A 14,954-nucleotide genomic window follows, 5' to 3' on the forward strand; every position below is an offset into this window, starting at 1 on the left:
CACTCTCAGAAATCCAGACAAGCCAGAAAAATTGTTATAAATAAATTTCTCAGAAACTGCATATTTCTAGATATCTACTTCTTAAGAATTTAATTTAGTTTCTCCATCCACAAGGTGGTAAGCAGCACTACTTTTGCTCCAGAAAATGAGGACTTAAAATGATCTGCTTTGTTGCGTGGCGGGGGGGGCGGGGGGAGTGGCAGAGACTGGGGTGGAGGCTGGTGTGTTTTGTTTTCTTTTTTACTTCTGGTCTTTGGGTCGTGTGGCAATATATTTGTGAATGTATATTTCCCTTATGTCCTCTCATGTTCTCTAAAGGTTAAAAAATTTTATGGGTGGAAAAAATAAAAATCATTTTTAAAAAAAGAAGAAAACATTATGGATAGTAGGCTGAATCTATGCTTAGGACTAAACTTTTCCTGTTTATAGCAATAACCCACCTACTCCAACTTCAGAAGACCCTAAACCCAGCCTGGACTGAATTACTTGCTTTTCTGGATCTCAAGTTATTTTCTGGAAAAATAAAAGCAATGAACTGAATGGTTTCTATGGTACCTTTCAGTGTAAAATTACCGAGATTAGGATCATTAGCTTAATTTTCTTGTATACACACCCCACTAAGCTTTTTGGATATGCAGTAGAAAGTAATAAAGGTGATTCATCTTCTAGAGCAAAACTCTATGATTCCATAGCTCTATAATCAGAAAAAATAGCTCTCCTCATTATGCTCATAATTAAGACGTAATTGAAATTTCCTTTCTAAAGTTTATTTGGACCTTTAACATCATAGGGCCTGCTTAAAGACACAGCTCTCATTTTATTTTTACATAAAATGAATAAATAATTGAATCTACTCAGCTCATATAATCTCTTTTCTTACAAGTGCAACTGTGGAAGGGCCATGGGTATAGTCTTGTGTTACAACGGTATTTTCTTGGGACACATTTATGATAGAAACATAAAAAGGTATGAAGGTATCATTTTTATGATAGCTTCATAAAAATTAACAACGCCAACAACAAAACTCTGCTTTTGGTTCTTCCCACCAAGCCATGTCTATTCATTAAAATCATTCATTCACGCATGCATGCATTCAAGGAAATACATTATGGTGAAAATTGCCATTAATTGCCATGGTCACAGATACATTGTGTGTGTGCGTGTGCCACAATGATTACCTTTGCCCATGGTAATTTATATATAATTATAATACCTTCTTTTCTTTTTTCAAAATATGGAAAAGCAAGCACATTATCAGCTGCTTTTAAAAAGAAAGCTGAAAACCTTTACTACTCAAAACACCTCCTACAAGTTTGTTTATATAAAATATCATTGGCTTATGTCTACTTATCCCATCTGATGTTTAGAATCCTACACATTTCACTTAGAATACAGAATATTAACAGTTGATCCAAAAGAAGAGGAACTAATGGTTTCTGTTCTGTGTAGGAAAGAGATACCCACTGAACCCCTTTCTTCCTTTACCCAGTGCTAATTTCTTAATACCTACTTCGATTTTTGGTTAAAGTATAATGTATAATTTTACATTTTCCTGATTATTTCCCTTTTTTTCTAGGTTGAAACTCTATTAAAATTCTATGTTCTTTTGCCCTTTTAAAAGTTTTCCTCTTTATCAATCAAAATTCATTCAGGAAACAGAAACTACTCTAGGTACTTCAAAAGGAAGAATTTTAATGAAAGGTATTAGTTACGAAGATGATGGAAGATTTGAGGAGCCACACATGGGTTTTGAGACAAGATAGTTAATTATTTTAACACAGCAGAATGCTACTACCACTCCTAGGGCTGGAGGAACAAAGAAAAATGACTATGCTATGGCAGTGTAGCTCTGGGGCCTCCAAACACAGCTAAAGATAAGGCCGACCTGCCAGGTGGAACTGGAACCATAGAAGAAGGACTGTGTGTTGAGAACAGCAGGGAGGAGTTGAAGGAGTTACAGCTACTCCCGAAGCTGTGCCCTAAAACAGAGCAAGGGGAAGAAATTCTGTGGTTTCTCTCTAATATATATACCCTCCAATCTTCCATTGCTTTTCATTGGCCAAACTTTCCCAGGTCCTGAGAGTAAGAAAGGCTAGAAGATGTTATACTCTACAATACAGAACAGGGCAGAGGAAGAGTGGTAACAGATCAGAGAACAAACACAGATGAACTGGGCACACTAAAATAAGAGGTTAATTTGAACTATTCTTTCCCTTTTTCCTTTCATTTTTAATCTCTATGTCTCACTTTTCAACAATTATCTACAGTTCAAAGTTTCAAGGTTGTGGACCCTGAGTTGGGACAAGAATAAATATCTCTTCCTTGCCAGCTCCCTACTCCTTTTATGGAGCACATTGTACAAGAGAGTAGTGTTCCCACTAAATTCAATTTTCATCAAAACTTATAAACCAGTTTTCAATCAGGAATTATTTTTTTTAGTGGCAAAGGGTAAAACTCAAGACATTTTAATTCATAATGGAGTCACAGAAAAAGGATGATGTTATTACATTTGAATAAAAAAAAAATACCACCTTTTCCCCCGCACTTACCTCTTTTGCTGGTAGCAATTGCTCTGAAGGAATAATTGCTTCGCTTGTTCTAGGTTTCGCTATTACAGCCTCTCTATTGGATGTCTCCAAAATTCCTATGCAATAGAAAAGAAAGCACAGAGATATCCATTAAGAAAAACAAACCATACTAGATGTGATTAATAGACTTAGGTTAGAATCAATTATGTGGAAAAGCTCTATCTGCTATCCATAGTTCACACATACACATCAAGATGCAAAGAACATGATCAACTAGAGGAAGGGCAATATCACTATTACGATGGTGATAGGATCAAAATATACAGGGTCCTTTCCTAAGTAGACAACTTTATAGAATTTATATACTATTTAATTTGATGCATATGCATACATAATCTGTAAAATTCAGATGTTTGTCATTAATTCATTTTAATGTTAATAACATAGGATAAGTTAAGAGTACAAAGTAGGAGTTCTTCCTGTGGCGCAGGGGAAATGAATCCTACTAGTATCCATGAGGACGTGGGTTTGATCCCTGGCCTTGCTCAGTGGGTTGGGGATCTGGTGTCGCTATGTGTTGTGGTGTAGGTCACAGATGCGGCTCAGATCCCATGCTGCTGTGGCTGTGGTGTAGGCTAGCAGCTACAGCTTTGATTCAACCCCTAGCCTAAGAACTTCCATATGCCATGGGTATGGGCCTAAAAAGCGAAAGAAAAAAAAAAAAAAAGAGTACAAAGTAAGTATTAATTTCCTTATTCATTTAAAAAGTTAAATTCTAAAGCCCTGCTTTAAAAACTGGCACTGTTCTAATAAAAAAAAATTAAAAAAAAAACTAGTGGTGTTCTTAAGCACATTAACACTTCTTAAAAAAACAAGGGAGAACAAAAGTACACAGATAAATATCAGCATATCAGGAAAAATTATACTCAATAAATATATCAATAATTCATTGGAAAAATACAAACACTGGGACAGATAATAAATAATCTTTAGCTTCTAAAATGAAAATATTTTCTCAACTTTTATTTTTTGGAATTAAGAAACTCTTTCCTTGGGGAAAAAAAATTGACCTATAAAAATGTAATGAATAAATATGCCAAAGAGAAATCTTTCTACTTCCCATTACGGTTCTATTTATATTTTAACTCAATACAAATGATTTAGCATTTATCTTTTATTTTTGGCTTAGATTTGATACATGATGATGAATTATGTATCATGACTAATTTTTCTTTTATTTCAATGATGTTTTTTCTTTGTGTCCTGAGCAAATTGCAAAATCATAGTGCCTCTTATTGGTGGGGCTTCTAATAAATTTAGTCATCTGGAAAATGCGTAAGTTTTTGTTTTTCTAAATATGGTTCTATGAGCTTAACCATGAATGATTCCTAAGTTATATAATTAGTAGAAACAGTCTCTCAAGAGGTAAATATTCCATTTGGTAGGCAATAACAACATCATTTCAGGAAATTTCAGCAGAGTTTATGCTGAGAAAAAGTTTCCCTCAACTCTAGTGTTTCTTAATCATTTTGAATTTGTGAACACTTCTTTGACCTTGAGTAACGTGACAGAACACTCCATCTAAAATGCACAACATGCCTGTGTACGTGCATGACACTCACACATGCTATTGGAGATTCCCAGGCCCTCTTGTAAAGTGCATTCATGATCCTTAAGGGCCTGTGAACTGCAGTTTAGGACTCCTGCTTCATTTCTCAACACACATCACAACATAGACAGGATTTTAGATCAGTGTTATGCCATTTAACCTAAAATACTTTCCCTATGGTTCACATTTTATGAAGTCTTTTGCAAAAGATAGTGTTATTAATAAGGATCAATTTTAATACTGAAATAAAATCCAGATTAAACAGATTTTTAAATAGAGAAAAATGAAACTATAAGGCTACTCAAGAAAATATGCATTTTTTTGAAAGATAAAAGGTAGACACTCTTCAGAAGGACTAGAAAGCCATAAAACAATTCTGCATAACGAAAATACGGTTAGCTGAAATAGATATGACAAACTGGCTTGGAATGCTCGCTCAATGTCCATACCTTTTAAAAAACAATTAATGGACTTTAGCTTTTAGAGCAGTTTTAGCTTTATAGAAAAACTGAGCAGAAAGTAGAGAGAGTTCCCATATACTCCCTCTCCCCCTGCCCTCAGTTTCCCCTATTATTTAACATATTACACTGGTGTGGAATATTTGTTAGAACTGACGAATCAACGCTGACAGATTATTATTGACTAAAGTCCATAATTTAATTAGGATTTGTTTTTTGTGTTGTACAGTTATGTTTTTGCCAAATGCACAGTCATGCATCCACTACTACTATCCGCAGACTAATTTCACTGCTCTAAAAATTCCCTTTGCTCCACCTATTCACCTCTCTTCCCCTCCTTACTCTCCCTGGCAACCTCTAATCTTTTTGCTGTCTCTATACTTTTGCTTTATCCAGGATGTCTTATAGTTGGAATTATATGGTATGTAGGCTTTTCAGATTGGCTTCTTTCACTTAGCAATATGCATTGTGGGTTTTTTTTTTTTTTCTGGCCTGATATCTCATTTTCTGTAATCACGAAATAATATTCCATTGTATTGACGTACCACAGTTTGTTTATCCATTGATCTACTGAAGGACATCTTGGCTGCTTCCAAATTCTGGCAAATATGAATCAAACTGGTATAAAAACTCATTGTTCCGGTTTTTGCGTGGACATAAGTTTTTTAACTCATTTGCATAAATACCTAGGACTGTTATTACTAGATCATATAAAACAGGTTTAGCTTTATAAGACACAAGCAAACTGTCTTCCAAAGAGACTATACTATTTTACATTCCTATTAACAATGAATGAGAGTTCCTGTTGCTTCATATCCTTGCCAGAATTTGGTGTTGTTAGTTTTCTGGGTTTTGGCTACTCTAATAGGAGTGGAATGGTATCTCCTTGTTTTAATTTGCATTTCTCTGATGACATACGATGTTGAGCATCTTTTCATATGCTTATTTGCCATCTGTATATCTTCTTTGGTGAGCTCTCCAGATCTTTTGTTTTCCTGTTGAATCTTAAATATGTCTTTCTCAAATATTTTTCTCAGTCTATGGCTTGTTTTTTCATTCTATGATCATTCCTTTTTACTTGGCAATTCTATTTTGGAAATTTACTCTGCAGAAATACACGAGGACAAATAAGATGTAGTTCAAGGAAATTTGCCATATCATTCCTTATGGAAGCAAATGAAGAGGAAAAAAGGACCCAGAATTTAATAAGTATCTGATTAAATTATGGTACATATACCAATAGAAAACTATTCATCTGTTTTTTGGAATATGGGGTGTTTTCACATAATTGTTTTTAAAAAAAGAATATCTATATCATATGACAAGATTTTGTGGTACTTTAACATGAGGATATATGTGGAAGTAGTTGCCTCTGGAAAGGTAAACTAGACAACTAGAGCGGAAAAAGACTTAATTTTCACTATATACATTTTATCCTTTTTAAAAGTTTTACTATAGCTCTGGACAATGATTTAAAAAACATTTTTAAAGAAGAAAAAAATTATAAGGATCAAGATGTCAATGATATGAAGAGGCAACACTTGGATTCTTAATGTCACTTTACTTTTATACAGATATGTCATAAAAATAACTAATGTAAAAGGTATTTACCCTGGAAAATAACATTAATTCAAAGGACAAGCTTTGCAGATGTATTTTTGGAAATAACTATTTGTTACTGTGTAGCTACAGTTTAAGACTTAGGAAAAAGGTTAATCATCTAATATTTATCATTTCATTTCCAAATACATTATGTTTATTCACTCAAAGTAATGGGCTATTTTCTGCCTATTTTCAAGATGAATAGAAAAATAAGATAAGCTTCCTAAGACTTCTTTTGCTGGTCAGCAATTCTATAATAAGATAGAAAAAGAATTTTGAGAATGAAGATAACCTGTATAATATAGCCTCCCCCCCCCAATTAAAAAGATTAAAAAAAACTTTAATCCTATACAGGAAAGCCAAAGGGATTATTTTAAGGAAGGATTCGCAACATTGAATCTAGACTAATAAGATATCTCATGATTTTAACAAATTATGGCATTTTTATATTAGTTTGGGATTCAAAATGGTCAATTTCAAAATTCGGCATTGTCGAACTTTATGAGCTCTTTGAACACTTGACAATTTATTTCACCTATTTAAAAATAAAACATGCTTTTAAGCATTGTCTAGAGATGGTAGCCCATTTTTGACTCATCATTCTAAAACATACTTATTTGCATGCAGTCAACACTTGTTTTTTTTTTTAAGAGCATGCCCAGATTAAGGGCCTCAGTGGAGTGCAGAGGGTCACAGGAATGCCAGCTGCTGAACAGCCTCTCCCTATGGAGTTCACTGTGGTTTATTTTACACTTCTGGTTAGTTTCCACACTGCCGCTTTCTTTCATAGAGACTAGAGGTTGGCAGTACTTCCCTGTGACATCCACTTTCACACCCAAATTGGTGTTCATAGGCTCCCATTGTGCGCACTACAAAGCAAGTTGCCTTGTTGGCAGCTCTGAGTGGGAACTACAAGTCTTTCTTTTCTTCACTGTTCTTTTCTGGCTCACAAGCAACCTCCCACCAAAAGCTGTATCTGTAGAAGAGACTACATCCAAGAGATAATACTATGAAAAAGTATGAAGAGAAGCCCAGGTGGCCACCTTGCAAATTTCCAATGTGGAAGCCTTCGACCTCTCTGCCCAAGAAACCGCTATAAGTCCTAGTGTAATGAGCTTTACAAACCCTAGGAGCCTCTTTACCTTAACTACATACGCCTCCCTAATACAATCCCTTAACCATCTAGCTAAGGAACTCTTAGAAGCCATTTGACCCCTCTTAAGACCCCCTAAGAGTACAAACAATCTTTCAGAAGATCTGAAATCTTTGATTCTTCTGAGACAAACCCTAAGTGTTCTTCTTACATCCAATTGAAGCAGCCATTGCTCTTTGTCATTGCTGGGGCTAAAGAAAAATGAGGGCCAAGAAACCTCCTGGTTTAGATAAATCTCAGATGCCACCTTTGGAAAATTTGAGGAACTGCCCGAAGAACAGCTTTATTCTGAAGGAGTAATAGAAGTGACCCATAAATCAAACACATAGCCACTCCGTAAGATATGATCACCTAAAAGAAATACAGTAAGATACCATAATAGTCAAATAATGTTCTATCATTTTCCTGAATTGACCAAAATAGAAAACCATCAAATCATGACCAAATAAAAGCAAATAAATATAATGAATAAATATCTTTTCTTTCTCCAAAAATATTTTTTTGTGTCTCTACAAAATCTACTCCATCATATTCAAATTACTCAAAGCACTGCCATTTTGGCTAAAACTACAATATAGCAATAAACATCAAAGTAAAACGTAAAATATTTGGTTAGCCATCTTTATATTTTCTCTATGTGATGTTAAGTTCCTGGATATTTTTAAAACATCCGGACAATGAAAATGAGTCACTTTATATCACATTGTTTACAATGACATAGTAGGCAACTCCTTCCAAGATCTTTATTAGCAAAATATGCTCCAATCAAAACAAATACACAAAAACCCCAAATGACTTCATCTTTTCCCCCCCATTCTCTCCCATACAATATTTCTAAGTGAAACATTAACTATCAGGATAACTTAAGATTCATTTGGTTTCTTTACTTATTTGTTTCAAGAAATATTTTCCTTCCCAATTTAAGAAACCAAGGCTTTGGATAAGAATTGATTACCTTGATGGAGTTTCCATTATGGCTCAGCAGAAACGAATCTGACTAGTATCTATGAGGATGCAGGTTTGATCCCTGGCCTTGCTCAGTGGGTTAAGGATCTGGCATTGCCATGAGCTGTGGTGTAGGTCTCAAACACAGCTCAGATCTGGCATTGCTGTGGCTGTGGCGTAGGCTAGTGGCTACAGGTCCAATTTGACCCCTTGCCTAGGAACCTCCATAGGCCACAAGTGTGGCCCTAAAAAAAAAAAAAAAAAAAAAAGAAAAAAAAGAATTGATTAACTTAGCTACACTAAATAACCATTTAAGATTTTTCTTCACAATTTCCCACAAGACCATGCTTTTCAAGGAGCCATCTACATAAAGTTATTTCAGATTAAATCAATCTTGGCTCTGTTACAGACATACATTCATTTCAATAATAAAGAACACAAATCTCAAGGGGATGTTATAATATTTAGACATTTCTTGTTGCTATCCTTCAAATTTCTTTCACATACTATGTTTGATAGTCCATAAATGTGTTTCTATAATATACCGCTATTAATGTGATATTCGAGTTGCTTTTACATATCATGCTGCTTGTATGATGACAAATTTGGTGTAAGACAGTATATTGTGGTATAATTATATATTTTCTATTGATTGTATTCAGTAAGCATAACTATTGCTCTCAAATACACACTATTTCTAAGTCTCAACATTGCTCGATCTCAATCCAGTGCCGTTGAACCAGCTATTTATTTTTCTCCTTTTTCTTAAAATCAGTATTTCAAATCTTTGCTTCGATTCTTGCCCATTTCAGTTTTGTATCTTTACGATATCTCTCTTACACAATCTTAATTTTTAATTTCTTCTGCCCTTAAGAAGAATAAAGTTCTCAGAACTGGGCTATTTCTGAAGGGCCTGGACTAGCACCGATACAAGATGCATCCAAATGGATAGGGGTCTAGATACTTCAGAGTTCTCTCTGTCTCTGGATCCACAACGCAGAAAAGATCTGCTAGAGATGTGGATGAGAGAGGCTAAATCTTAGCCAAGCATGATAGAAGAGTACCAACACCAAGTTTTAACTACTTGAAGTACCAACATGTCAATCAAAAATTAGAATGTCATATTTCTGTATTCAGATCTCTCTTTGACCCAGTCAGTTTCATCTAGAAGACCCTCTAGGGCTCATATTATCTCCTAATAATTACTTCTTCAGTCTGTCTTTTAATTTTCATATTAACTGTCTTACATTTTTATAACTTTCTCACTGGATTTTTTTGTCAGATTCAGAGATGTATATTCCACATCCATTTTTCTTTAAATTATATCCAAACTTGGAAAAATGATCTACATTATTTATTTTATAATTTAATAGTGCTACTTAAACTTAACCTGAACTATAGGTCAATAAGCTATGCTTAATATAAAACAAACTCTAATCCTATAACTTTTGTAATATTATTTATCCCGGCTAAGTATATAAAGGAGTACAAAAGTAAATATATTAAGCTAACTGTAATTCTTCATTAAGAAATCAGGTTTTAAAATTTGCCAATTGTTAATCACTTGCTTCCCTCACTTTGTTTTGCAAATGCAACCACTATCTATATTTATTCTCCTTAAAAATGACATATGTAAAAGCCAACTTTGTATAGTTTGCTCTGATATAGATTTAAAATCTTTATAAATATAGACATAAAACAGAGAACATGTCTTAATTATGCCTCTGAATTCTATCTTTAACATTAGAAACATTATTTGAACATACGAGGCAAAATTTTCTTCAAAAGAGAGTTCATTAAGGCTAACTAAAAAAGCATACTACATAATTATTACAATGGTTACCACTCACATGTATTGTTGATGATATGCTAGACATTTAAAAAATATTTTATATTCACTAAATCATTTAATTATCACAATTCTAGATGATATACTGGAATCTAAAGCATCTAATCCTGAAAGAAAATAAAGAGAAAATGAATTTAGTCCTACACTATCACTTTAAAGATAAAATGGTGTTCTAAGGAAATGAAATATTTTGCCCACGGTCATTAGGCAGCTGGTGGCAAGAGAGGAGCTAGTAGATTATCCAGTCTGTGTGTTCTTTCCATAGGTAAGGCTATGTTTCTCTGAGTTATAAAAAATTTTAGAAGAGTTCCCTGGCAGCCCTGTGGGTTAAGGATCAGGTATTGTCACTGCTATGGCTTGGGTCACTGCTGTGGCTCGGGTTTGAATCCTGGCCTGGGAACTTCTTCATGCTGGGGGTATGGCCAAAACAAACAAACAAAATATAAAAAAAAGAAAAACAAAAACAAAAAAATATTTATCTAATTTCAGATAAAGAAAATTACCCAGAATTGACTAATGATGCCTTATCAATGAGAACTATAAAATTCATGATGTATAAAGGAAAAAATGTAATTTCATGGCATGCTTTATATTTAACATTTATTTAAATAATTCTGTCATGTATTTTTTTTTTTTCAGGTAATAGTATAGATTCAATAGCAGAAAGCAAAAACAGAATTACAGATTTGCAGAGGAGCATATTACCTGAAACATTCCTGGGTATCTTAAGTGATAAAAACATTTCTTCAAACATTTCCTGAACGTTTTTTTCCAGATTCAAGAAGGGTTTTATGAGCTGTGATAAGAACTTGAGTTCATCTAAGGAGAGTAAAAAGTTTCTTCCTTTCTGTAGGCATTCAGGGATAACTGTGAAAAGAGCAGATCAATAGTATTGAACATTTTATGCGTTTTCTCATTCAATATTAGAACAATCTATGGTTCCATAAATCATCAAAACTAACAAGATCCTCAATAATTAAACCAAGTTTATTCTTTAGTAAACACATACAAAATCTCCTAGAAGAGCCTCCCCGCCACGCCCCAAAAGCTGGAGATGAGTATTCTGTTTGATGCAGAGGTGACAATTAAATAATTATATTAAATCTCATAGTTATCAGTAAGATTATGATTTGTCATTGTAAAATCACATTTTATACAATCCTATTTTCTTTAAAGTCTGTCATAATTTGAATCTAGTCACAAGGAAATATCAGATAAACCCAAATTGAGGGACTTTCTACAAAATAACTGGTCTGTACTCTTCAAAAGTATCATGTCAGGAAACACAAAGACTACAAAATGCTCTAGTCAAAAGGAGTCTAAAAAGACATGACAACTGAAATTAATACATGATCAGTATTTTATCTTACTATGGAGGACATTATTAGGGTAATTTGGTGAAATCTGAGTAAGGTATACAATCTAATGCTATTATTCCATGACTATTAATTTTCCGATTTAGACAACTATACTTTGGTCGTGAAAGAAAATGCCCTTCCTTTTAAGAAATGCACATTGACATATATAAGGGTGAATACCTGTGTTCTATCCTCAGTTCAGAAAGAAAAATAGTTTTAAGAGAGAAAGAGAATGCAAATGTGGAATTGTGGTAAAATGCTAACATTTGGGAATTTGTATTTTTTATGTCTGATATTAAAATAGAAATTTAAAAGAAAAAAATACTAAAGATATAAGACCTTATAAAGGATAAAGGATTTCAAGAACTTAAAAGTGTTTTTAGATCAATAAAAAGAATCAAATTAACTTAAATGTATCCAGACTATAATGTCCATTAAACCACATTTAAAATAACTTTGGTTTAAATAATTGTGGTGTCTATTGCTTTCATAAGAAGAGTACATCTTAAGATAAACAAAGGTTGATTTGCTTTCCTCTTATAATTATGTTTTTTGTCACTTTATCCTTCTACTGTAATATAAAAAATCTTATATTCTTTGAAAGCATAAAGAATAAAACTAACCACATCAAATAACATTTTTGACCAAATTTTTAAGGATTTAGAAACTCTTTCCTTTTTGATTGCCACTTTTTTTTTTCAGAGTTGTTTTTTTTTTTTTTAATTGAAGTATAGTTGACTTACATTGTTTCAGGTGTACAGCAAAGTGATCCAATTACTTCTTAAAACATATACTTAGGGAGTGTCTCAAGGCTTAATTACAAATTAGAAAATTTGTAAACTCTTAGAAAATGAGCATAACGTGCCTTTGGAGACAAAATACTAAGAATGCTACTGAGAAATGATATAAGGTCTGGTGATTGAATGTGAAGAAAGGATTACCTTGTCATATGGATTAAGAAGGAAGGTTCCAGAAATGTGTGTGTGGATATCCAGAAGTGTATGGATAATCCACTTTGATTTTAAAGTGAAACTTTAAACTCTTGGCATCAAGCTTGTAGTCATGTTACAAAGACTTTCATATGATACAGGACCAAAAATGTCATGGTATCTTTGCAGATAACATGAGAGAGACCTGTCAACCAAGTTAAACTGAGGAATTTAGTCCTATTCTTAAACAGCAAAAAAAAAAAAAAAAAAAAAAAAAAAAAAAAAAAAGGCATTAAAAAAATCTCTGAGTACCTAAAAAAACTGTTTTACTTCTACATTGGTATTAGCACCACATACAGTCAAGTCTGTCTCTAAAAAGCCCTGCTCACATCTTGTCTATTCTCCCATAGACATGCCAGAGAACATAAGTGAGTACAACCAGCATGTAGAGCTAAGGTTTTGCCATTAAAATCATGACCCAAAAATGAAAAGAAAGAAGAACAAATATATAACAATTAATTTAACTGCTATTTGATCCTTACTTGGACTGTGTGATTTCTTTTACGCTTTGATCATGTAGATGGAGGCTGGTTTAACCTTCTAAATCTTACAGATGTTCTTTTTGGAACTAAAAATATTTATAAGCTAAGTTTTCAAAGACTTTAAGAATCCTTCCTCATCTTTATTAATTTGGCTAGAAATTAAATGTAGGCTTTGCTTCGCTCGGTTATAAAATGAAAGTATTGTGCATCGTTTCTGACCTTTTGGCTAAGATCAAGTATAAAATGAAAGTAGTGTGAATGTTTCTAAAGTAAGCAAAGAGGCACCCCTCCCCCCTAAAAAAACTGTAATAACCTAACAGTGCTACTTGTTTATAAATTATGTAGGGCCTGAGTATTCTACATAAGAGGTCTTTCTTTTGTGAACTGCATTTATTTATTTATTTATTTATTTATTTATTTATTTATTTATTTATTTATTTATTTTATTTGCTTTTCAGGGCCACACTCATGGCATATGGAAGTTCCCAGGCCAGGGGCCAAATTGGAGCTGTAGCTGCCAGCCTATGTCACAGCCACAGTAACGCGGGATCCAAGCCACATCTGCAACCTGCACCACAGTTTACAGCAACGCTGCATTCTTAACCCACTAAGTGAGGCCAGGGATCAAACACACATTTTCATGGATACTAGTCAGATTCATTTGTACTGTACCACAGTGTGAACTCCATGCATTGGATTTAGAAGGAGCTTGTATTCCAGAAATGTAACAATATTGAAAAGTAAATTTATTTCAATCAGTGAATCAGTATAACTTAATAATGAAAGAGTTTATAATAATACATATGACCTAAATCTAATAATTTTGCCCTAAAGAAGCAATGATGTGGTAGAGGTCCATTAATTAGTAGTTCTTATTTCCTATTAACTCCCAAAGGGTATTTCAAGGGTTAATTTATGGGAAAACTAATTCTGTCATAAATTCAATTTGTGAAAGTCCAATTAAAGCAAAATTAAACACGAAGGATGAAATACCATTTCCCAAACTTATTTATCTGATCCCCCCACCACCACAGTATCTCATAGGACTAGTGTTCTAATCATCACACCTTAGATATGATTATCTATTTTCCTAAGCTTATCTAGTTTTTCCTTTCCTTAAACTTTTCGCTGTTAACCACAATAGGAAAGGGTTTTCCCCAGCAGAAATTCCCTTTACTTTCCCCTTCACTAAATTAATCTCCCTTTCCTTTTTCTTTGAAGACTCAGTTTTTTCCTCCCCTGCAAATCCGCCTTTCCATAAAATTTATGGATACGATCAATCCAAGAGTTTGCCCTCCTCATTTTAAGCCAACCTGGCCTTACCCATTTGTTTATTTATCTTTAAATCATGGTAGAACTCTCTTGCTTCAAGATATTTTGGACATATGTAGTCACACACAGGTAACAATGTTTAGTTGGTCACCAGTCATTGTTATAAAATATCTGAAATAATGATTATTGTCTTATAATAGGATGAGCTCTATTATTCCTAAGAACTACAGATTTCTTCTAAATCCCAGGAAAATTACAAAGAAAAAAATTAATTTCTACTTTATAGTAAGACATTATTAAATTTCCATCAACTTACATGAATAAGTTCATGTAAATAATACTCTTTTTTTGTCTTTTTGCCTTTTCTTGAGCCACTCCCACAGCATATGGAGGTTCCCAGGCTAGGGGTCTAATCAGAGCTGTAGCTGCCAGCCTATACCAGAGCCACAGCAACGCGGGATTCTTAACCCACTGAGCAAGGCCAGGGATCAAACCTGCAACCTCATGGTTCCTAGTCGGATTCGTTAACCACTGCGCCACGACAGGAACTCCAATAAAACTATTCTAAAATAAAATTCTGTTATCCTATTATTTAGAATATCTAGAACAATTTAATTTTTTCTTTCAAGGTTATAATGAAAGTTGCTTATTTCTGTGCTGCACTCAGGGACTCATGTCTGTCCCTTTGTTAAAGGGCATTTCTCAAAAT

At 33.6% G+C, this 14,954-nt stretch overlaps 1 protein-coding gene across 11 annotated transcripts in view; it reads right to left on the reverse strand.

Annotated features, from left to right (window-relative positions):
* Positions 1–14,954, reverse strand: part of KIAA0825 — a 399,794-nt gene that overhangs the window by 291,380 nt on the left and 93,460 nt on the right. For all 11 annotated transcript variants that reach the window (XR_014838284.1, XR_014838285.1, XR_014838282.1 and 8 more), the window contains 2 exons: positions 10,850–11,011; positions 2,550–2,644 (listed from right to left, as the gene is read on the reverse strand). Coding sequence is in view for 7 of the 11 variants with exons in the window: in XM_085014028.1 (XP_084870154.1) it covers positions 2,550–2,644; positions 10,850–11,011 (257 nt within the window). In the remaining 4 variants the exon portion in view is untranslated. The remainder of the gene's footprint in view (positions 1–2,549; positions 2,645–10,849; positions 11,012–14,954) is intronic.

The sequence above is a fragment of the Sus scrofa genome, chromosome 2 (genome assembly GCF_054392235.1).
Source record: "Sus scrofa isolate SSC_HxYL_T2T_F1_AM1 chromosome 2, Sscrofa_HxYL_maternal_Yorkshire_Landrace_v2.0, whole genome shotgun sequence".
NCBI classification, from domain to species: Eukaryota; Metazoa; Chordata; class Mammalia; order Artiodactyla; family Suidae; genus Sus; species Sus scrofa.